Source organism: Rana temporaria, chromosome 1 (assembly GCF_905171775.1).
Source record: "Rana temporaria chromosome 1, aRanTem1.1, whole genome shotgun sequence".
NCBI classification, from domain to species: Eukaryota; Metazoa; Chordata; class Amphibia; order Anura; family Ranidae; genus Rana; species Rana temporaria.
The window spans coordinates 250710547-250723776 of NC_053489.1; the positions used below are offsets into that span (position 1 = coordinate 250710547).

Genomic DNA, 13230 nt, shown 5'->3' on the forward strand with positions numbered 1-13230 from the left:
GTGTACAGGCAGCAGAAAAAAAACAGAAAATGGTGAACGAACCAGGGAAGAAAAATCAACAAAAGCTTAGTAAAACTGTGAAAAAAGAATAGGAGTTGTTGTGCTCCAACTCCTGTGTACATGACTATGTACTTCCAATCGATTGGGGGTAAAAACTCGGAGAGAAGTCCAGTCAGGAATTATTCAAAATCTGGATTCCCTGAGCTGCAAAAGGCCCTTAAACATGGGCATAAGAGATTTGTGAGGCCTCAGTTTGTGCCTGGACATTAAAATTTGTCATGAGAGGATTTTTTTTTTTTTAATCGCCATGAGAGGATTTTTAAGCTGTTTTCCAGTCCTGGGAAATGGGACCAGGTGTAGTAGTGTCCATTTTGGTATTTTCTTGGTTTGGGAGTAGACCCCATGAGCGGAGGATTTTCAGACCCTGTTCCATTCCGTTAATAGTGTATGAGGTGCCTTTAAAATCTACCAGAATTTTTGTGGGGAAGCCCCATTTGTAAATTATGCCATGGTTTCTCAGCACTTTAGTGATCGAGTTTAGATTTTTGCGAGCTAAGATTGTCGCTTGTGAGAAATCCGAGTAAAGCATTATTCCAGAATACGGATCTGGGAGTGGCGAGTGGCGCAGAGCGAATTGCATCAGTTGTTCCTTGACATTGAAAAAGTGGATCCTAGCAATGACATCTCTAGGTATTTTCTCTGCTATGTAATGCGGTTTAGGTAGTCTATGTGCCCTGTCAATTTCCAGCTCTTGTTGAGGAGTGGCAGGGATTAGATCAGAAATCATGGTTTTAATGAAGCGTTTTAGGTCTGGTGGCTTCACATTCTCAGGTATACCTCTGAATTTTATATTATTTCTCCGATTTCTGTCTTCAATTTGTCCGACTTTGATCCTGAGTTGTCTCATTTCTTCTTCTAGATCAAAGTGGGAGTCCACTAATTCATTGTGCGCAGCAGTTAAATCGCACATTTTATTCTCCATATAATTCACTCTTTCTCCCAGAGCATCAATCTCCAATTTAGATTTGTGCATAAGGCTAATCATATCATGCTGTAATGCACCTCTTAAAGACATGATCATATCTTTAAAGGTAGTGTCCAGTACTGGTAAATCAGTAGTGGGCATAGCCTGTAGTTTTTCATCATAGGAATTTTTGTCCAGGCTGCAGGCAAGGCCTGTATGAGGTGTGTGAGGATTACCTTGTTCAGAGGAGATCCTCCTTTTCTGCCTCACTGGACTCAGCATGTCATCCAGGCGATCGCTGTCAGGCTGGGGCTGTGTAGCTGTGAGATTTTCTCCCTCATGGAGAGAGGGAGCAGCACGCCGTTCTGCATTGCAGTGAGGTGAGGGGGCAGCGCCATCTTGTTCTCTCTGCAGCCCAGCAGGGGAGATCCGTTCTCAGAGAGCTCCCTCAGAATGCAGCCATACAGTTCTGCGGCTCTGGGATCTGTCCTCAGCTTTTCATCTGCAGTCTAATGGTCAGACCGAGAGGACCAATCAAACTCTGGAGCAATACCTTTGATGTTTCATGAGTTATCTCCAGGATGACTGGGTGAACTACCTTCCTACGGCAGAGTTTGCTTATAATAACTCTAAACATAGCTCCACTTCCCAAAGCCCATTTTTCTTAAACACCGGGTATCATCCAGTTTTTATTCCTGATCTCTCTATCTCAACTTCAATTCCTGCTGTTACCAACAGACTAACTTCATTACATGAGATCCAGGACTAATTGACTGATGCATTGAAGGAGGCGCATGAATATTACAAGAAGGCTGCTTTCGGATTCAAGCTCTTTTTTTATTTAAGAATTATAATACATAAACAGATAATACATAAACAAGTGATACAACTGGGCATTTCAGTATAAGATAATATATCACGCACTATACTATGGAGCATCCCCCTTTAACCTTAGTCACAACCTTGCTTTCGTCCCTCCTCCTGGTTGTCCGGGGGAGACAACAATGCCACCCATCACAGTATGTAGGAAAAATAAAAAATAAAAATAAGATTATAACAAACAAAAAAAAAAAAGAAAAAAGAAAAAAAAAGGAAAAAGCTAATCTCTCCCTGTACCCCCCCCCCCCCCCCCCCCCTCACCCACAGCCACCTCCATAGACTCTACCCTGGAGTCCAAGAAGGATTTCCAGTAGGTCCATGTTCTTAGATATCTTTCCTGTTGATGTCGTGCTGTCAGTACTAGTTCTTCTAGCTTACTAATTTCCTTCACTTTATTTATCCACATCTCTATAGTTGGTGGGGCCGGTGACTTCCATTTCTTTGTAATACATGCTTTGGCTGCATCTAATAGGTGACATATACTTGTTTCCTTATATGCTTTCTCGGGGATTGGATTCATGTGTAAGAGATAGAATTCTGGATTTTCTGGTATCTCATATTTTGAGCATAGCTGGAGTATCCTTTTAATCTCTGACCAATAGAATTTTAGCAGGGGACAATCCCAAAATATATGGAGCACCGTCCCTTTGCTTGCCTGGCACCTCCAGCATTTCTCTGTCATTTCTGGAAAGATTTTGTTTAATCTTTCTGGTGTCCTATACCACCTTGCAAAGATCTTGTAGTTTGTCTCTTGGGTTCTCGCACAGATTGATGTTTCATGTGTTCGTTTATATAGTCGTTGTCGTTGTTCCATATTAAATGTCTTTTTTAATTCCTGTTCCCAGTCCTGGACACACTTCGGAGGACTGCTCCCTGATTGCGCTAGTATTTCATAGCTCATTGATAGGGTGTGTGTCAATATTCCCTTTTCACTGCACATTTTCTCAAATCTCTTAAGTGGTCTCTCAAAAACCTCTGGATTTGGTAGTGTGTTCAGGAAGTGAACCATCTGAAGTGCATTCCAAAACTTTAAACGGAATTCTTTCCCTTGTTCCATCAAGTCGGCTATTGTAACCCATTTTCCCATTCGGATATAATTGACTACCTGTGTGCGTTCTTGATCTCTTAAATGTCGGAAGGCACCCTCTTGGTATCCCATCGGAAACAGGGGGTTACCTATCACTGGGTATAATGGGGAAGTCCTTGGATCAATACCAATCATAGAAAATGCTGCTGCACATATCTTCACTGTATTTCCCCATATCGGGTTCTTATTTATTTCTTTAGAAGCTGCGGCAAACCACCATGATGCTCTTTCTAATGGTATTTTAGATTGTGACTGTTCAATTTGTACCCATAATTTTGTATTTGAGTGCCTATTCCAATCTACTAATCTATTTAGGTGTACAGTGTAGTAGTATTTCCTTATATCTGGGACTCCAAGTCCTCCCTGTTGCTTAGTATACATTAGTTGTTTTCTTTGTATCCTTGGATTTTTATGTGCCCATACAAATTCAAAGATAACTCTTTGACATTGTTTGAGATATTGCACTGGGATATGTATTGGTAGTGTTTGTAGTAAATAGAGGATTTTCGGGAGTATATTCATCTTAACGATGTTGCATCGACCCAACCAAGTATGGAACCCCTGGTTCCATTTGTCAAGTAACGACTTCACCTTTTGCAATAATGGTGGGAAGTTTAAGTCAAAGATCTTATCCACTTTCCCTGATAATTGTATACCAAGATATGTCAGTGCTCTATCTGTCCACTTGAACTTAAATGTTTTTTTTAGGTGTGTTATAGATGTTTGTGGGACATTAACTCCCATTGCTTCTGATTTATTAAAATTGATACTCAAGTTCGAGAGAGATCCGTATTTCTCAAATTCCCTCATCAAGTTCGGGATTGAAGTCAGCGGGTTAGTGAGGGTAAACAACATGTCATCTGCATATGCTGTAATTTTGCAGTGGTTCTTCCCTATTTGTATTCCTGAGACATCCCGGTTTTTGCGTACCTTACTCAGAAACGGCTCTAATGACAGGGCGAAGAGGAGTGGGGACAGAGGGCAGCCCTGTCTAGTCCCGTTCGAAATCTGTAGTGGGTCTGACAATATTCCATTAGCCCGTACCTGAGCCGTTAATCCTGAGTACATGGAGAATATCCATTTTATTATTTTATTTCCAAATCCACCATGTTGTAAGACTGCCCTCATAAAACTCCAATTCACCCTGTCAAAGGCCTTCTCCGCGTCCGTATTCAAAAACACGCATTGCGTCTGGGTTGTATTTGCTATCTGTATTAAGTTGATGGCTTTAATAGTATTATCACGTGCCTCCCGCGTGGGGACAAATCCCACCTGGTCCAAGTGTATCAGATCTGGGATGTATTGTTGTATCCTGTTTGCCAAAACTTTAGCAAAAATCTTAACATCTAGATTTAGTAAGGAGATCGGCCGGTAACTTCCACATAAGCTCAAATCTTTCCCTTCTTTGGGTATCACCGATATATAGGCCAATAAGGTTTGTTTAGTTAAATTTGCCGCTGTCCCCAATGCATTAAATAATTTAATCATGTATTTTGATAACGAGGGGAACAGAGTTTTATAGTATTGACCCGTGTACCCATCGGGTCCCGGGGCTTTCCCCATTTTTATTGAACTTACTGCCACTTTTAATTCTTCTTCTACTATGGGGGCATCTAACCTCTCTTTGTCTAATTCTGATAGTCTTGGGATATCTGATTCCGTGAGGTATTGATCAATTTGGTCTTGGGTCGGGAATTTACTCTGTATATTGTAAAGAGAGCAGTAATATTTTTGAAACTCTTTTGCTATATCATTTGGCTTAGTAACCTTAGGGTTCTTTGGAGGCTTAATCTGTGGGATATAATTGCTCATTTTCTGTTCTCTTAACAATCTAGCGAGTCTTTTCCCGCACTTGTCGCCTGATTCATATGCGAACTTTTTACATCTCTGTATTGCTGCTTTTGCTTTATAGTACAGAAGGTCCGTAATTTCCGCTCTCTTCCCCACCATCTCTTCCTCTACTATTGCTGATCTAGTTTGCTTATGTCTACCTTCTAGCTTGACTAGTTCTTCCAGTAACCTTTTTAGTTTTTCAGTTCTTTTCCTCTTTATTCTGGATCCGTGTTTAATTAACACACCTCTGATGACCGCCTTGTGTGCTTCCCAGACAATTCCTGGGTCGCACTCTGGGGTATCATTAGTGCTAAAGTAGAACTCCAGCTCTTTAGTTATATCTTCTAAGACCTCTTTATCTTGTAGGAGACTTTCATTTAGTCTCCATTGGTTTGGTCTGATTTGTCTTAGGTCTTGTAACTCATATTCCAAGAAAATCGGTGCGTGATCGGACCATGTAATAGATCCTATTTTGGCTGATCTTACTGAGTGCAATTGGGCATGTGGAATAAAGAAAAGGTCTATGCGAGAGTATGTTTTATGTGGGACGGAATAGAACGTATAGTCCCTTTCTTTATTATGTATCAGCCTCCATATGTCAATCAACTGGTTTTTATGCAGAATTTGGGTGATGCGATTCCTCGCCCCATACGAGATATAGGACTTTCCGGCCGATGTATCCTCTTTAGGATCTAGCGGGATATTCAAATCCCCTCCCAAGATCAGGTGTCCTTCTGTAAAATCTTGCAGGCGCGTGATCATTTTACCTAGGAAGATTTCCTGTTTTTCATTTGGTGCATATACAGTGGCAAGTGTTACCCCCACTCCTCCTATCCTGCCTTTCACAAATATATATCTTCCTTTCGGATCTCTCATAACATACATATTACAAGAAGGCTGCTTTCAGGTAGGTGACAAAGTTTGGTTATCTACCAAAAATGTAAAGGTTCAGGTTCCATGTGCTAAGTTGGGTCAATAGTTTATTGGACCTTTTGAGATTTCTGCTCAAATCAACCCGGTCACTTTTCGCCTAAAACAATATGAAGATTCACCCTGTTTTTCATGAAAATACTTTTTCTGGAAGAATTCATCCTCCTCCTCCACCTGTTGAGGTACAGGGTGTAGAAGAATTTGTGGAGGGAAAAATTCTTGACTTCAGGATCTCTAGGAACAAATTGCAATATTTGGTTCAATGGGAAGGATATGGGCCAGAAGAAAATTCTTGGGAGCCTGAAAAGAATGTTCATGCCCCTAGATTAACAAGGGAATTCTCCTCAGAAACCTGGCCCTAAGATGTCCAGGGGACATCCTGGGAGGAGGGGAGTATTTTTAGGACCTGGGCTTGACCCTGGGACCTCTGGTGTGTCTGGTGGTGCCTCTGCTTGCTGAGCCACCTGGAATGCTGGACAGCTCCTTGGACAGTTCATTGAATGATCTTGTCTTGAATCTTGTTTGCCTTGAACCTTGAACCCTTTGCTCCTCCCATGAACTTCCTGTTTTAAGCCATGTCCCTGCACTTCCTGGCTGCCAGGTTATTCTGCCTTCCCTGCCAGTGCCTTGCTGTTGCTTTTCCTGCTGCCATCTGTACCTGCAACCACCCGTGTTTGACCCTCGGCCTGTTCTTTGACTACTCTACTGCTTGATCCCAACCTGCAGCCACTCATGATTGATCAGTTGGCTTGTTTACTGACCACGCTGCTTCATCCTTGTCTGTTTATCCGCTATTGGACCCGGCTTGCTTACCCCCTGGTGGGGCAAACTTGAGGACCGGGACCTGGTACTAGCTTGCAGCTAAATCCATCTCAACCATCAGGAGCTCTGGGGAAAACCAGCTAGTACTTAGACTCCGCACCTCAGGGGAGCCTGTGTCATCTGCCAGAAGTGACTGTCTGTATGCCTGTCCTGCCACTGCTATTGCAACTGGTCTTCAAGCCCGACGCCTGATCATGACAGTAACATGAAAACATGTCCCGCATGTTCAGCCCTCTGTCCAGACATCCCCTGCCTTCTGCCTTCTGTGTAAGATAGGATCGTTAAGAGGAGTGTTGTGAGGGGGAAATGTAATATAAGGGAGGGGGCATTCATATAAAGGGGACTGGATTGCAAGGTAGAAAAGAAGGGGAGCTGTGAAGGGAATCAGTAGTGGGGGGGGGGTCTGTGAAGTGAACTGAGATGAAAGTAAGGGGGAGGGCAGCACTTATGGGCACTGATTAGGTAGCACTGATAAAGAGGCACTAATATGCCTTACTGATGGGCACTGATAGGTGGCACTGACTGATATGTGGCACAGATGAGCACTGATATACGGCACTGATGGGCAGCACTGGTGGGTACTGATATGTGGCACTGATGGGCACTTATAGGCGGCACTGGTGGGCACTGATAGGTGGCACAGATAGGCAGCAGTGATGGGCATGGATAGGCGGCACTGATGGGCACTGATAGACAACACTGATGGGTGTCATTGATGGGACACACTGATGAGTAGGCACTGATAAGCAGGCACTGATGGACACTGAAAGGCAGCAGTAACTGGCATCACTAATGGGCACTGATTGGTGCCATTGATGGACACTGATTGGTGACACTGGGGGGCTTTACTGTAATCAGGGCACTGATGATCATTGGCCTGATTACATGTCTGTGTTTTCCCTGCGAGGAGATGCCGCTGATCGGCTTTCCTTGCCACACAATCTGTCAGTGTGAGGCGATGAGAGGATCACCGGCACTTTCGTGTTTACATGTGACCGGCTGTGATTGGACACAGCTGATCATATGCTTAAAGAGTTGCGTGATTGGTCCTTTACAGAGATTGGGGTTGCGCTGTGTCCTAGAAACACAGCACGGCGGCGATTGCTGCGCTGCGTGAACCCACGGCCAGCCGCAACATACCTCCATCATTTGATGGTGGGCGGGCAGCAATCGGTTTATCCCATAAACTTGGTAGTGTAGATGTTCAGAAGAGCTTTGGCAGGGGAGAGTAAGTTCCACAATTTATCACATCACATTTCGTGGGGACCATAACCCCACTTCTTTAGGTTCTGTAAAACTATAAATTAAAAATCAATATTTACTTAAACAATACACTTGTTTTTTTCTGAGCTTCTGAGTTGGTTTTATGGTGTGCTTGGCTTTTACACACTGCTCTTCATTATCTGTAGAATTTGCTCCCTTAACCGATCTGTGGTCAGAAGCATGATGGGCCAGATTCTCGTAGAAACGGCGTTGGCGTAGTGTAAGCCATTTACACCACGCCACCGCAACTTACTGGAGCAAGTGCCGTATTCCCCAAGTACTTGCTCCGTAATTTGCGGCGGCGTAGTGTAAATGGCCCGGCGTATGGCCGCGTAATTCAAAGGGGGCGGCTTGTATTCAAATTAAGCGCGCCCCCGTGCCGATTGAACTGCGTATGCGCCGGGGCGGGAAAATAGCCCAGTGCGCATGCTCCAGCTCACGACGGAAAACGTCAATGACGCCGACGTGAGCGTCATTGACGTAAAGTCGTATTCAAGAACGACTTAGTAAAACGACGTAACCGACGGAAAAAGCCGACGCGGACCCGACGCCATACTTAACATGGCATACGGCGGACTGGCGTAAGGTTACCCCTCATATAGCAGGGGTAACCTTACGCTTACGGAAACGACGTACGCGACGACTATGCGGCGCGAATTCGTTCGGGAATCGGCGTATCAGGCTCATTTGCATAGTCAAATGAGACCTGACCGTAAACGCCACCTAGCGGTCAGCGTTGTATTGCATTTAGGATCCGACGGTGTAAGTGACTTACACCAGTCGGATCCTAGCCTAATTCCGGCGTATATTGTTTTGTGAATACAAAACAATGATACGCCGGCGGGAATTTCGAATTACGCCAGTGTATCAGTAGATACACCGGAGTAACTCTTTTGAGAATCTGGCCCGATGTGTTTTCTTTGCTTCAGCAATAGAAGAGTGCATATGACCTTATCTAGACATTTTGTACTTTTTACTGCAAATGGATACTGTCTCTTTATGAAGAGAAACAGTGATTTGTGACCATGTGCTCTTACAAGACAATGACACTAAGCTTGATTGCAGATTATGCAGATACACAAAAAGAAGGCCATTCTAAATCCAGAAACTCACATTAAAGGAAAAGAAAATGATATCATAAGAAAGGGTAAGGAAATACAGAAAAATGACATGTAACACAAATAAAGGTCACAAGGTGGCAGCATAATCAGAAAATATTTAATTAGGAAACAGCATTGGCTATGTTTCTACAATGTCATGTCAGCCTGGCAAGCATATCTGACTCCTGTGCACAGTGTGCAGTAAACTTAACAGCATATTCCACTGCCATGCTTGTCAGCTATACAACATTCCCAGTCAGTCTGCATATTGCATTTAATCGTGACAGCCACCCTACACAACTAGAAAAGCTCAAGTAGGGTCCAGCCTCAACAGGGACGCAGAATACATAGCTCCCAACTGTTACTGATTTTGAGGGACTGTCCCTGATTTGGCACATTGTCCCTCTGTCCAGTGGCGACAGGTGGTAATTTTTTTTGGGGGGGGGGACAGTGCATTTCCGCTACCCCTGCGCCCCCACCCCCAGGTCGGTCGATGAGCTGACCTCAACCACAGGCGCCTTCCCCGGCTCTCCTCCATGGGCATCACCCTCCCCTGCTCTGCGGCTTCTGTCTCCTCCCTCCTCCTTCGCCAATCAGAACGCTTCTCCTTTCGGCCAATCAGGAAACGCGGCTCACCCCCGCTCTTCCTGATTGGTGGAGCGGCAATTCAGTGTTAGAATAGCAAATATTCATTCGCTATTCTAACATACCTGGGTGGGCTCCGAGCACAATGATCTGCGTCCGGAGCCCATCCTATTTTGATGCCTATTAGAGCCTCTGGTGGTAATCAGGTGCTTAAAAAAAAAACAAAAAACCTGGTGCTGTAATTCATGCGCCTGGCATCCTGAAAGGGGCCGGACACATGAATAGGGGGCAGTGATGGAAAGGGGAGGTGGCACCTGTGCGCCCCTTAATGGATGGGCCACCCCTGCCTCTGTCCCTCTTTCCTCCTCAAGTGTCCCTCATTTTGGTCTGATCTATATAGTTGTATATAAAATGCACTATTTATCTTTCAAAAAGTGTTTCCCAGTGCTAAACCTTTCATCCAGTTTCTTAATTGCTGCATTTGTAATTTTCAAATGTTAATATAAAGAAATAGTTTTAGTAAAAAAAACAGCACTTGTGGATTTAGCTAATATATTTTTATATAATTCTCCTTCAAAGGGGTGTGGCAGGGTGTGTGTCTTATGTCAACATACTTTTGCTAATAGGTGTCCCTAGTTCCCATCTCAAAAAGTTGGGAGGTATGAGAATGTGCTGCCTTTACATCCAATAACCCTGGAGCTTAAAGGAGTTGTAAAGTCAGAAGGTGTTTTTTCTTAATGCATTGTATGCATTAAGATACAAGCCTTCTGTGTGCAGCAGCCACCCCAGAACTGCCTAATACTTACCTGAGCCCCCTCTCTGTCCACTGATGTCCACGAGTGTCTCGGCCGTTCGAGACTCAACCTCCTGATTGGCTTAGACACAGACGCAGCGCCATTGGCCCCCGCTGCTGTCAATCAAAGTCAGTCAGCCAATCAGGAGAGAGGGGGTGGGGCCGGGCCACAGCTCCGTGTCTGGATGGACACATGGAGCTGTGATTTGGCTCAGGTGCCCCCATAACAAGCCGCTTGCTGTGGGGCCACTGAACAGGAGAGAGGGGCCAGAAGCACAGAAGAGGGACCCAAGAAGAGGAGGATCCAGGCTGCTCTGTGCAAATCCACTTCCCAGAGGAGGTAAGTATTAAATGCATGTTATTTTTATTGGAAAAAAGGAGACTTTACAATCCCTTTAATTGTCATCCAGTGATCTACTTACCTTATCTAACTGAATGTTTGGATGCAAAAGACCATACACACTATATCAGGGGTGTCCACATGTGGCCCGCAGAGCCCTCTGAAGTGGCCCACGAACCTCCTGCTCTGGGATGGAATAGAATAGAATACTGTTATTAAAAGGTAAGTTTATTACTAAAATCACAGTATACAGTATATATGGGCATATCTGTTCTGCAGTGGTTACTGGGCTGCTTTCAAACTGATCCGCAGGTGCAGAGCAGTTTACCTGCGGGTTACCTGCACTGAGCCATAGGCCCCTTTCACACAGTCAGTTCTACCCAATTGGACCCTCCATTCACCTCTAAGGCCGCGTACAGACGAGCATACATGTACGATTAAACCGGTCAGCCGGACCGTTTTCACCGTACATGTTTGCCCGGGGATTTCTGTATGGTGGCTGTACTCACCATCATACAGAAATCCGCGCGTAAACAATACGCGGGGTGTGTCTGCGCCATCGCCGCGACCATGACGTGGCGACGTGGGCGGCCTTGCCAGTTCAATGCTTCCACGCATGCGTCAAAGTCATTCGACGCATGCGAGGGATGGCGGGCACTCGGACATGTGCGGTAGGTCTGTACAGACGACCGAACGTGTCCGAGCGGGCAGGATTTCAGCGGGCTGTTTTAAAACAAGTCCAGAAATATTTGCCCGCTGGAAAAAGGTCCGGCGGGCAAATGTATGCTGGAATCCTGTCCGCTCGGGCCTACACACGACCGAACATGTCTGCAGAAACTGGTCCGCGGACCAATTTCAGCAGACATGTTCGGTCGTGTGTACGGCCCATTAGGAGTAGCAGATGTAAATGGACTTGTGTACGTTTACAAACGCATACCTCCAATCCGATCCACAAGTAGAGTAGGCTCTATAGAGTAGAGTGGGCTGCCATGCACCCGCTCCCCTCATTGTGGCCTGCAACTGGTTACCAAGTTGCTTAGGTGGCCCTCGCTCTTCAAAAGGTTGGGCACCCCTGCACTACATACTATCCATTATAGGACAAATCAAGCTGTGTTTACTAAATGGAAATCTGAATATTTATGTCCCTTTATATACTGTATATATTACATTCCATGGAAACCGAAAGGTGTTTTTGGACTTTATTAAAGACTGGGGACTATGGCAAATTAATTAATTTAACAGCAATAAAAAGTTAGATTCATAAGAAGAACATTTAGTGCATGGATATTCATATTTTTTTGTAACCAAAGAAAGAAAAAAAAAAAAAAAAGCTCCAAACTTTGATTGCAAGTGAATACAGGAAGTAGTCAGGTGATGATGAGAGATATAGATCTCTGTCTATAGTCTTATCTTCATACACATGAGAGCATAGTGTACAAGCACAGGTACCTAAGCCATGGATTTTATCATCACATGTATTATGTCTGGAGCTATTCTAATAGGTATGCAGTATTATAAATGAAACATGTAATTTTTGCGACATGGATAAGAGAGACTCTGGGTTGTGATATCCATGGATATGCATATGTTGAACAAATGTAGAGCTATCTGATATATTACTTATTACTAATGTTGCCACTTTATCTGCAGGAGGACTTCAAGGCCAGTCTGTAGACCAGACATCGGCACCTCAGATCATTCTTGAAGGAGACTCTCTATTGCTGGAATGCACATATAAAATTTCGGGCAATCCTTATCTTTTTTGGTATGTTTCGTATCCGGGTCAAGCTCCTACCATGCTGCTTAACGATCTAACACGGAAGAGTGATAAAGGATTTACAGGAACACATGATTCGAAGAAATTTTCTTATAACATGACTAAAAATGTGGTTGAAGTTGATGACTCTGGAGTGTATTACTGCGCTGTGAGTGACACAGTGAATAAAATCCACAGCACACCTGTCTCATAACTCACAGTGCCTACATAACACATATACACATACAGAGTTATGTCATGTAGGACATGCAAACTTTCCATTTTAAATATGTAAAAGCAATGCAACAATATACAGCATGTACTGACTCCACTGCTTGATGCAAGGAGAACATTAATGCATTTATTATTTGGTCACAGTTTAAAGTGGATCTTCCATGTATCTGAGCACCACAAACTAAAAACACAATTCATTTTTATTATTAAAATAAACCCCCCCATCCATCCATATCTCCATACTTTATTTTGTTGAGAAATCACTTTGATTAACAACCCCCTAACATTTCTGGCTATGGCCATGAGTAAGGGCGAACAATTCAATCCATCTGCCCTTAGTTCAAGTGTGCATGCAGAAAGATTTGCTTAGCTGAGAAAACCCCTCCTCCTCTCCTGAAGACTTCTGGGATGTATGACGTCATTTGCCTAGGCAAGAAACCAGGAAGTAATTGAACATTTTTAAAATAAATAAATAATTAAAAACAGTAAATATGATATACTTTCCCATTTATTTACTAATGCTAGCAGCATAAGGATTAAACATAATCAATGTTGGTTGAGAGAGGGAAGTTCCACTTTAATTTGTGTATGACATAAAAAAAAACGATATTATTTCCATTTTGATGGGAAATAAGCACACAATT

General features: G+C 43.8%; 1 gene segment (V, D, J or C); it reads left to right on the forward strand.

The window, feature by feature from the left end:
* The first annotated feature begins 12006 nt into the window (after window positions 1-12006).
* Window positions 12007-12566, forward strand: LOC120910315. The segment is given in 2 exon segments: window positions 12007-12098; window positions 12247-12566. Coding segments are annotated over 2 exon segments (366 nt in total).
* The last annotated feature ends 664 nt before the right edge of the window (window positions 12567-13230 follow it).